The sequence below is a fragment of the Scyliorhinus canicula genome, chromosome 15, assembly GCF_902713615.1.
Source record: "Scyliorhinus canicula chromosome 15, sScyCan1.1, whole genome shotgun sequence".
Taxonomy (NCBI): Eukaryota; Metazoa; Chordata; class Chondrichthyes; order Carcharhiniformes; family Scyliorhinidae; genus Scyliorhinus; species Scyliorhinus canicula.
The window spans coordinates 89,528,101-89,540,176 of record NC_052160.1 but is presented as its reverse complement, the minus strand read 5'-3'; the positions used below and the strand labels follow the sequence as shown (position 1 = coordinate 89,540,176).

General features: G+C 47.4%; 1 protein-coding gene across 1 annotated transcript in view; it reads right to left on the bottom strand.

Annotated features, from left to right (window-relative positions):
• Positions 1 to 12,076, bottom strand: part of LOC119978129 (peptidyl-prolyl cis-trans isomerase FKBP5-like) — a 166,550-nt gene that overhangs the window by 75,990 nt on the left and 78,484 nt on the right. The window contains exon 2 of the mRNA XM_038819545.1: positions 8,813 to 8,957. Coding sequence (XP_038675473.1) covers positions 8,813 to 8,957 — 145 coding nt within the window. The remainder of the gene's footprint in view (positions 1 to 8,812; positions 8,958 to 12,076) is intronic.

Here is a 12,076-nt window from a genome sequence, read left to right as displayed (position 1 = left end):
AAAGTATGAAAATTTTGCCCCAATGGCCTCGTTTGCGCTCTGGCTGGGGGATGGGTTGGCCATAGGAGCCTCTTAAGTGTGGAGACGGACTGTCTATAGGTGCTCTGGAACTTTGACCCAGCAACACTAAGGCCTTCCAGCCCTCACCCCTCACAACCCGTCACTCCCCACACACTCCATCCATGCTAAATGATGCCACCTCATGCCCCAAACCACTCCAATGGCCCTTCATACCCTCTGTGCAAGCTCACAGCCTTCTACCCCCCCCATCCTCATGCCCTCCATTCCAATTTAGTGCTGGCTCATGTCTACTCAAGCAGGACCCATGGTCAGATGAAATAAAATAATTAATTACCTATTACAGACTTCACAATTGAAAAAATCTCATTGATAAAAGGCCATTCAATACAGTTAGATCCCTTGAGTACGTAATCTCCTATAAAACAAACATTTGTCTACATAGTCCCACATCAAGTTCAGGTAATCCCTTTATAACCACTTGGGGCTGTCAATCAAACAGTTATTTTTCTTTATTCGTTATTGGGATGTGGAATTAACTGGCCAGGCTAGCATTTGTTACCCATCGCTAATTGTTATTGAACTGATTGGCTTGCTGAGCCATTTCAGTGGACAGCCGCACCGCGTTACTATGTATCTCGAGTTACAGTAGAAGAGGCCGGGTAAGGGGACTTCCGGTGACGTCAGGCAGGAGGCAGCCACACACTGGAGGGCTCTGGCTTGGGAATAGAAATTTTGGGGTTTTAACGCCCGGTCCCAGGGGCAACGGAGGCTGAAAAAGTTGTAAGAAGGCACAGGGAGGAGAAATGTCCAAGCTTGGGGAAAAAAAGGCCGTGAAAAAGGGGGTTAATGAAAGTCCGCCGGTGAGTGGAAAAGTCAGCGCAGGAACTGTAAGGAAAGCAGAGGCTGGAGAACTGGGGAGGCCGCATCGCTCACAGCAGAAGAAATAACCAAAGTGATGGTTGTGGAACTTGAAAAACAGTTCACAAAGCACATGGAAGCGATGAAGAAGGAGATGGGGGCGGTATTGAAAGTGCTGGTGGAGGAGGCAATTGCCCCGGTGAGGGCGATGGTATCAAGCACAGCGGCGGAGGTGCGGGAGCAAGGTGAGACACTGAAGGAAGTGGAAGAGGTATTATCGCAGCACAGTGATCAACTCACCTTGATGGGGAAGGAATTGCGGAAGGTGACAGAGACCAACAAGGGTCTGCGAGCTAAAATGGAAGACCTGGAAAACAGATCCAGGCAGCAGAATCTGAGGACTGTGGGTCTGCCCGAAGGGGTGGAAGGCCCAAGGCCGACAGAGTATTTTGCCGCGTTACTGGGGGAGCTATTGGGGGAGGGGGACGATCTCTCGATATGAACTGGATCGGTCTCATCGGTCGTGGAGGCCTATACCAAAGGCGAGTGAGCCGTCAAGAGTAACTGTGTGTTTCCGTAGGTACAGTGTGAAGGAGAAGGTCCTGTGCTGAGAAAAGCAGAAGCGGGTGCTGCAGTGGGCTGGAACTGGTATACGCACATACCAGGACTTTACGGTGGAGCTGGTGAGGAGGCGGGCTGCCTTCAGCCGGGTGAAGAAGGCAATGTACATCAGCAAGGTGCTGTGCGGCATAGCATATCCAGCTAAGTTAAGGGTGGCCTACAAATCCAAGGACTTTTATTTTGGGACGGCAGAAGCGGTGGAGGAGTTTGCGAAGGCAGAAGGACTGTGGCAGAATTGAGAAATGGGACTGAGAGCGGGTCGTGTACCAATGTAGCCTGATGTAACTTTATTTTTGCACTGCGTGTTAGTGTATGTACTAAATGAGTCGACGCTGTATATTTGGACAAGGGAAGAGTTGGGACTTTCATTTGCAATGATGCTTCTTTGGGGCTTGGGTGTGTATGCTGGGGTTGTGTGCTAAAGGGGATTTCTTGGTTTTCCTGGGACCAGGCAAGGGGGAAGGAGACCCGGGCGGGGGCCGGCCAGTGAACGGTGTGAGGTGGAGGGAGGGGCTGTGGCCATCAGAGCCTGGTCGAGCAGGTTTCGGTGAGTCTAGCTGGGGTGAAAAGTTGGTGAAAGGAACCGAGGGTGGGGGAGGAGTTTACAAGAGGAAGTGGAGGGGAGGAGTCTGGGAGGGAGTGTCTACAATTCATGGGTGCCATTCACGGTACTCTTTCAGGGATTGGATGGCATTGAATATTGGGAGGGGGGGGGTTGGGGAGGTGGACGATATATGTCAACATTTACCAGGGGCGATTCCTGATTCCTTTTTCTTTTTCCCCACCTTGGGAGGGTTTGTTTTATTTGATGATTATATTGTCAGGTGGGCCTTGTTTGGAGGGTGGTGGGAGGATGGGATCGTTGCTGTTGGTAGGGGGATTGACATTGTATTTGTTACTGTTTACTCATTGTTGGTGGGGGGTAAATTCTGAAGAAAATGTGAAAATGGAGAATAAAAATATTTTTCAAAAAAAGAAGAGGCAGATTTTGTTCCCTAAAAGTTCATTAGTGATGATATTTTCATGGGCACCATTACTAGAACGAACCTTCAATTTTCTTCCAGATGGGAGTATCCTTCATCCATAAATGCAAAAAACTGAAGACATCCAAAATTACACTTGTTTTGAACCTCATCAGCCTTTAGCACAGGAAGCCTGCAGTCCAAACCAAAACCAACCTCGCCAACTGCATCTGACCGTAGGTCTGCACCGTTTACTTTATGAGCCTTCTCCTATAAGCAGAATCGAAGATGGTACCATGGGTGTGAACATATTACAGGTATCCTGTATTTATTATTCAGCAATATATCTTACTTTTTTTTTGCCATTTTATTCACTTTAGACAATAGCCTAAGCCTAGGCTATTGTAATAGAAGTTTATATGCGGTAACGGAAATGATCTGAAATCCGAATTGCAATCTGCCCTCAGAAGATTTTAGATAAAGGGTACTCCACTTGTAATTGAATTTACATTCCAACAGCTGCTATGGTGGGATTTGAGCCCATGTCCCCCGAGTATTAGCCTGGGCCTCTGGATTAGCAGTCCAGTGACATTATTCCACTGTCTCCCCTAATTTACAAGTTCCCCCCACCCTCTATTATGACAATGATAGGTTGTGGAAGCAGTCACGCAGCAGAAATCTTATAATAAATACCCTCAGGCTTATGTTAACAAACATCAATTGATTTTTCTCAACCAAGAATCCCAGCAGGATGATTTCTTTTATCAAAATTTAAAGGGCATGATATTTAAATAACTTGACAAGTTAACAGTTCCACAGAGCTTACATACCTTTTAAGCACATTAACGTCTACTGTTAACAATCCCAAAGGGGTACATGAACATCTCCAAAAGGGTAGCTGTGCCCTAAAAAGGAGTAGCTGAGCCTTCCCAAAGGCTGCAGAGGGGCAGTTAGAGGGTCCATTGGGGACTTAGGGATTCAGCAGCTCAGTTACCCAAAAGTTTGAACTTTTAGAATCCTTCTGACTTTTCCTGGGTAACTATTCTAGAAAGTGAGTTGGAACCGTCCAAAACCTCAGACTCTGGGATTTGGATGGTTCCAGACGCAGGGAAATTGCCCGTCAGAAATTCAAACTACCCGGGTAATCCCCTCAGAGTCCTTGCATTGGGACTTCTGAGGGGGACCCCCATATTGTATCTTCTGGGGTACTGTATACATCCATCCAGAAACCAGATGATCTAGGTCAAGTAATTGTTGTGTCTCTACTGCTTGCTCTGTTACTATTGGTTATTTCTGAAAACAAAGTGAAAATGCTGGACTTCAGCAGAATAGAAACAATGGCAACATTATACAGAGCGGGGAGATGTAATCATAATCAGCTGGACCAATCAGAACATTCAGTTCAGGTTAACAAACCCAACCAATAATGAACATCTCCAACATATGGTAAAAGATAAATAGCATCCAGCTATATTCTGAAGAGCGCACTCGGGTCAGCCTTGTTGTGCAAGTGAACATTCTCAGCAAATCACTTTCATGGACTCAAACTGCAGCCCACAATTGCTGGGTCAAGAATTTGAACCTGCACTAAGCTGTGGCGCGTTTGATAACTTCATGCCAGAGATTTAATCTTTGGTGAAACAGAAAGTCTGATAAAAATTCACACTGAATGTTGGTTGATGTTTGTGAAATAAATATACATGTGAAGTTGTATATTTTCACATGGGTTATGTGCAAAGCATTTTCTAATATTAATGCAGAGTCAAACCTGTGGTTCAACAATAACTTTCTATAATAAGTGGTTAGTCTTTTGAAAGAATTAAAAAGTGGCTACAGTGCAATGATGATCCGTGGTGTCCGGCCTTAAAAGTCAGACAGGTTCCACTCTGTATTTCAATTATCTCTTATTTCTCTAATCTAGCTCCCAGTGATCTTTTCAGGCTGACTGTCAGGATCAGTGATGGAGGCAAACTGTAATTCAGTGAGACTGAAAATGGTCTAAAGTGCCAACCATTGGCATCTCCAGTTCTGACAATGTGAAATTAAAGTCTGTGTGTTTTAATGTTGTGGAAACTGTGAAATGTGGCTGAGCAATAATGATCTGTAAAGCAGCTGAGAAAGGGTTCTGTTTCTAATACATACAAATACTGTGGCCACAAGAATAGGCCAGAAGCTGGGCATTCTGCAGCAAGCAACCCACCTCCTGACTCCCCAAAGCCTGTCCACCATCTGCAAGGTACAATTCAGGAGTGTGATGGAATACTCTCCACGTACAGCTCCAGCAACATTCAAGAAACTCAACACCATCCAGGACAAAGCAGCCCACTTGATTGGTCCCCTTCCACAAAGGCTCGGTATCACAGTGGTTAGCACTGTTGGCTCACAGCGTCAGGGTCCCAGGGTCGATTCCCGGCTTGGGTCACTATCCGTGTGGAGTTCTCCCTGAGTCTGCGTGGGTTTCCTCTGGATGGTCTGGACATTCTGAATTCTCCCTCCATGTACCTGAACAGGCGGCGGAATGTGGCGACAGGGGCTTTTCACAGTAACTTCATTTCAGTGTATGTAAGCCTACTTGTGATAATAATGATTATTATTAACATTCACTCCCATCACTATCGACACACAGGTAGCAGCCGTGTGTACCATCTTCAAGATGCACTGCAGGAACCCACCAATGGTCCTTCGGCACCACCTTCCAAACCCACAACTACGACCATCTAGAAGGACAGGGCAGCAGATAGCTGGGAACCCCACCACTTGGAGATTCCCCTCCAAGTCACTCACCACCCCAACTTCGAAATATATCGCTGTTTCTTCACTGTCACTAGGTCAAAATCCTGGAACTCACTCCTTAATAGCATAATGGAGATACCTGCACCACATGGATTGCAGCGATTCTAGAAGGCAGCTCATCATCACCTTCTGAAGGGCAATTAGGGATGGGCAACAAATGCCCACGTCCCGTAAAATTGAATTTAAATCCAGGAATATGTTGCTTGGAGGATCCGCACCCAATAAAACAACCTAAAAACTTCCCTCCCCCCACCACCAGCACAAGGTGACAACAGCGTGTGCTATCTTCAAATTGCACTGAAGCGACTCACTGAGCCTCCGTCGACAGCATCTTCCAAACAGCAACCTCCACCGCCGAGAACTCCCTTCACAACAGGAGGGTATCTACACCACAGAGACTGCAGTAGTTTAAAAAATGGTGTGTCATCACCACCTTCTCAAAGGCAGTTAGGGATGGGTAACAAATGCTGGGCTTGCCGGCAATATCCGAATCACACAGACAAATCAACGGAAACTGGAGATATTTTAAAACTACTTGAAAATGAAAAAAATGAAAATCGCTTATTGTCACAAGTCGGCTTCAATGAAGTTACTGTGAAAAGCCCCTAGTCGCCACATTCCGGCGCCTGTCCGGGGAGGCTGGTACGGGAATCGAACCGTGCTGCTGGCCGGCTTGGTCTGCTTTAAAAGCCAGCGATTTAGCTGAGTGAGCTAAACCAGCCCCTAACTTTTCCAGAGAAAGGATTTGGGAGCTGGGGTAGGGGAGGGGGAGACAGGCATTAGGGGAGAAAAATGAGAATTTGATTTCAAATGTTGAATCTTTAAATAATTTGCGAATAATAAAGAGAAAGTGCCACGAGAGAATGGGGGTTATTATGCTAACACCGGACGTTCTCCCCGAGACTGTAAACAAGAAGCAATTTGTTCACCGGTCTTGTTGAACAGATTTACACACACCTTGCGTTGAATCTCTTTATCGGTTGTAAGAGAGAGACACACAGGTAGTCGGCCGGATTGATCCGGCTATGAATACAGTTTTAATTCTTATACTGAAACTTGTAGTATGAATCGTTCGTGTAGAGAAGGAAGCGATAGTCGTGTTATAGAGTGGTCACCCTATGTCAGTGGACAATATTCTTGACGTCAGTAAATCACCTCTGTAATATCCCGCATGGGACTTACAGGGTGGGGATGATTACCTTCCCTGTGGTTCTCCCAGTGAGATGCGGGAGAACTCCATTTAGCATTTTTAAAAGTCGGCCAGTAAGACACCGACTAGACAGAGACCTGGTAGGGACATACTAGGTAGTATATAGGTAGTAATTAAATCAAAGTTCATTATTTTACTCAGTGTGGACTCCCTGTGTCCTTATCAAAACCTCCATTGGATGGATTTTCTCATCTCTGCCTTACTCTCTCCTCCAAATATTAGTTGGTGACCTGTGGACCCACTGCTACTGTGTCCAAAGAAGGCCATTGCTCTGTGGTTCCAGAGGTGAGAGTATTGGACAGACGCACTTAGGCGCAGTCATTGTTTCTTCTCTACAGAACAGAGGGCTAGAAACTATCAGCGATATCTTCTGAACTTAGCCCCAGCAGTAATGGTGGGGTGATTTTCAGGTTGGGAACCAGACATCCAAACTGGCAGGTTTTGAAAAGGCAAGACCAGTGCCCACCTGGTCCACTAGGAAGGTGGGCCTGTTCCAGGGGCCTGCAGATGTCAGCAATAACCTAGCACAAAACTGGAGCCTCCTGAGGCACCAGTGCCCATACACGTTGGAAAGGTTGATCATCCGCCTGTAGACCCTGTGTTAGAGGTTTCATCTCCTTCCAGTTCATCCCTTCTGCCCTGTGTAGCAGCATACAATTGAGGAGAAGGGATGTGGTGCCAGTGCTGGTGTTGCTGGTACAGTTAGTGGTGGTGTTTTCTCTGCTCTTGCCTCTTTTCAGAGGCGATGCACGATCAATTACACAAAGACGAGAGTTGGATGCAATCGAGGCTTTATTACACTAAGATGTGTGGCCTCCTACAGCAGCTGGCGAAGTGGCTGCTGTACTGGGAGCACATATATTTATACTCAGCCTACTGGGCGGAGCCAGCAGGCAGGGAACTACCCCCTACCTGTAGTACAGGGCTTTACCACAAAGCACCTACACCGACATCCTCTACATACAATATATACATCAGTGGCAACTACCACAAGAGGTAGAAAGTGGAGCTGCATAAACTGCTGCCATGCCCTGGTGAAGGCTGACAGTACAAAGGTGCAGCTGTCGGTGAGTGATGTGCTGGATGGGTGAAGTGACTTCCAAGTTAATAGTCACCTTCCAAGCAGCGATAGCATTTTCGGAGTGCTTTGATCAGCAGACTCATGGCCTTGACTGGAGCTCTTCAGTGGAACTGGTCAAAGGCTACCCAGCCTGTCAGTTTCACTGAAGATGCTCTTCCCACTGTGCATTGATCTCAATAATACTGGTGCGTTGCTGACTGCTTGGCAAATCATAAATTGAGAGTTAAACGGCCTTAAAATAGACCTTAATAAATAATCAAGATTCAAGGAAGCTTCCCAGTCACCTGAAATTCGGCTGGGGGGATATCTGGAAAAGGGTGGGGTGATGTTGGGATCCAACCCAACATCAATTTCAGGGTATTTAATGCTTTAAACAGAAGCATTCCCACCTCTCCTTTCCTATGAAAAATGCACCCGGCCCTCTAATTATCTTGCTGGACAATGCCCTTTAGAGAATGCAATGCCAACAAAGACCCATTATATTACACTGTTCATATGGTAAAATGTTCCATGATATTGTCAGACACAATCTCTCACTGAGCCACACAAGGCATAATTAAGACAAATGATCAAAAGCTTTGGTCAGGTTGTAGGTTTGAAGCAGAGCCGTAACCAAGGAGGGAGAGATAGCGAGGTGAAGAGAATCAATCTCAGAGCTTAGAGCTCAGGCAGCTCTCCAATAATAGGGTGAAAGAAATCTTGGATCGACAAGAGACCATCCCGAAGGAGAGAGAGTGACGGTAGTGGGTTATGGGGCTGGATAAGGTTACATAGACAGGGAGGGGTGAAGCGGTGCTGAGATTCAGGCTGGTGGTAACAAAATAGCGTTTATGATGGGCACTAGAATCAATGACCTCGGTCTTCACAGTATTTAGTTGCAGGAGAATTCTACCTTTGAAGTAATGGTTGTAGAAGGAGCAGTGCGATGAATTGGATGGGGATGAGAGAGATATTAATGAGGGAGAACCGATTGTGGTCAGTATAAAGGCGGAACCTGAGATCACTGAGGGGGCAGGGTGTAAGTTAAAATTAGGAGGAGGTCAATAATAGACCCTAAGGGACTCCAGAGGCAACAGTAAAAGAGCTGAAGGTCTTGGCCGATGAATAGTTTGGAGTTGCACTTTTTTACTGTGGGAAATGTAGAAAGATATGAACCTCCAATCCTTGTATTTAGATCACGCATGGTAAACATTAAATGCTGTTCTTTCATTGAGCTTCCAGAGTATCAGTCAATACATGGCTCCAGAGTTAATAGAAAGCACTTACCTTTACCCAGATCAAAAACAAATTGTTCATTTCTCCCTCTACTTGAATCGAATATTTCTCCATTCAATAGGGTTCCAGTGTAATGGACAAACACTTTATCGCCTATCATTGGTGTCTTGTCATCAAGGCCTGCCTTCTTGACAACCTGCAAGAACAATATAGAAATGTTACAGCATGGCAAAGACAGCGAGGGTGCTGACTAACCATTGAATAGTCCCAACCGTTTCCTCTGTAACGGAGATTCTTATTAAACATTGGTCTATATTTGCTTCTGTTTGCTCCTCACTTCACTTGAAATGTTGACAAGTTTAATTTGCATCATCTAACCTCAACCACTGATTGGAAAGAATTGAAGACACTGGTCACCCACGTCATCCAACATTGCACTTTGACAACAACAAACTTCACGGTTAGGCATTATGGAAGAAAAGTTGTAGTTATGCAAGCATAGCTGGGTAATGCAGCAACTGCTTCAATTAAACTATGGTTCACTCTCTGAAATTGGCTTCTGCAATCACATTAAATACAAACTCCAAAGCTCTCAAATATTAATGCTTTTGAAAGGGACTATCTATATTCTTTCAAATCATCAAGCATTGATTACTGTCCCTCCATTCACTGTGTACTTCAAACACAAGAGAACATTGTCACACTGTGTGCACATCAGCACCAGTGAACACTGTCGCACTGTGTACATTAGCACCAGAGATCCTGTCACACTGTGTACATCAGCACCAGAGAATAATATCACACTGTATACATCAGCACCAGTGAACACTGCCACTGTGTACACCAGCACCAGTGAACACTGTCATACTGTGTACATCAGCACCAGAGAATAATATCACACTGTGTACATCAGCACCAGAGACCCTGTCACACTGTGTACATCAGCACCAGAGACCCTGTCACACTGTGTACATCAGCACCAGAGAATACTATCACACTGTGTACATTAGCACCAGAGACCCTGTCACACTGTGTACATCAGCACCAGAGACCCTGTCACACTGTGTACATCAGCACCAGAGAATACTATCACACTGTGTACATTAGCACCAGTGAACACTGTCACACTGTGTACATCAGCACCAGAGAATAATATCACACTGTGTACATCAGCACCAGTGAACACTGCCACTGTGTACATCAGCACCAGAGACCCTGTCACACTGTGTATATCTGCACCAGAGAATACTATCACACTGTGTACATTAGCACCAGTGAACACTGTCACACTGTGTACATCAGCACCAGTGAACACTGCCACTGTGTACATCAGCACCAGAGAACACGGTCACACAGTGTACATCAACACCAGTGAACACTGCCACTGTGTACATCAGCACCAGAGACCCTGCCACACTGTGCACAACAGCACCAGAGACCCTGTCACACTGTGTACATCAGCACCAGAGAACACTGTCACACTGTGCACATCAGCACCAGTGAACACTGTCACACTGTGTACATCAGCACCAGAGAACACGGTCACACAGTGTACATCAGCACCAGTGAACACTGTCACACTGTGTACATCAGCACTAGAGAACACGGTCACACAGTGTACATCAGCACTAGAGAACACTGTCACACTGTATACATCAACACCAGTGAACACTGCCACTGTGTACATCAGCACCAGAGAATAATATCACACTGTGTACATCAGCACCAGTGAACACTGCCACTGTGTACATCAGCACCAGAGAATAATATCACACTGTGTACATCAGCACCAGTGAACACTGCCACTGTGTACATCAGCACCAGTGACCCTGTTGCACTGTGTACATCAGCACCAGAGAACGCTTCCACACTGTGTACATCAGCACCAGAGAACACTGTCACACTGTGTACATCAGCACCAGAGACCTTGTCACAATGTGTACATCAGCACCAATGAACACTGTCACAGTGTACATCAGCACCAGACACCCTGCCACACTGTGCACAACAGCACCAGAGACCCTGTCACACTGTGTACATCAGCACCAGAGAACACTGCCACTGTGTACATCAGTACCAGAGAACATTGTCACACTGTGTACATCAGCACCAGAGAACACTGTCACACTGTGTACATCAGCACCAGAGAACACTGTCACACTGTATACATCAGCACCAGAGACCCTGGGCTGGATTCTCCCCTACCCGGCGTGACGGAGGGTGCCGGCGTAGGGGAGTGGCGCCAACCACTCAGGGGTCGCGCCTCCCCAAAGGTGGGGAATTCTCCCCACCTTTGGGGGCCAGCCCCGCGCCGGAGCAGTTTGCACCAGAAGACTGGCGCAAACACCCGGCGCAGTCGGAAGCGGGGCTGGCCGAAAGGCTTTCGGCAGTCGGCGCATGTGCCGGCAGTGACGTCAGCGGCCAGCTGCCGCTGACGTCACTGCCGGCACATGCGCGATGCGGGGTTCTCCTCCGCGTCCGCCATGGCGGAGGCCGTGGCGGCGCGGAAGGAGAAAGAGTGCCCCCACAGCACTGCCCCGCGGAGTGAGCGGGGGGCCCCGATCGCGGGCCAGGCCTCCGTGGGGGCACCCCCCCGGGTCCGATCGCCCCCCGCCCCCCCAGGACCCCGGGGGCCTACTCGCGCCGCTGAGCCCGCCGTTCCAGAGGTGGTTTAAACCTCGGCGGCGGGAGAAGGCCTCCCAGTGGCGGGACTTCGGCCCATGCGGGCCGGAGATTTGAGGTAAGTTTAAAAAAAATGAAATCCCGCCGGCCCCAGCTGTTTTCACAGGCTGCCGGCGGGATTTGCACAACGCCGGTTTATGACCGGCGGGAGAATTCAAAAACCTACGGGAGCGGAAATAACGCCGCTTCCCGCCTATTCTCCGACCCTGCGTGGGGTCGGAGAATTTCGCCCCCTGTCACAATGTGTACATCAGCACCAGAGAATACTGTCACACTGTGCACATCAGCAGCAGTGAACACTGTCACTGTGTACATCAGCACCAGAGACCCTGTCACACTGTGTATATCAGCACCAGAGACCCTGTCACACTGTACATCAGCACCAGGGAACATTGTCACACTGTGTATATCAGCACCAGAGACCCTGTCACACTCTGTACATCAGCACCAGAGAACACTGTCACACTGTGCACATCAACACCAGTGAACACTGCCACTGTGTACATCAGCACAAGAGAACACTGTCACACTGTACACATCAGCACTAGAGAAGACTGTCACACTGTGTACGTCAGCACCAGAGAACACAGTTACACTGTATACATCAGCACCAGAGAACCTGTCACACTGTAT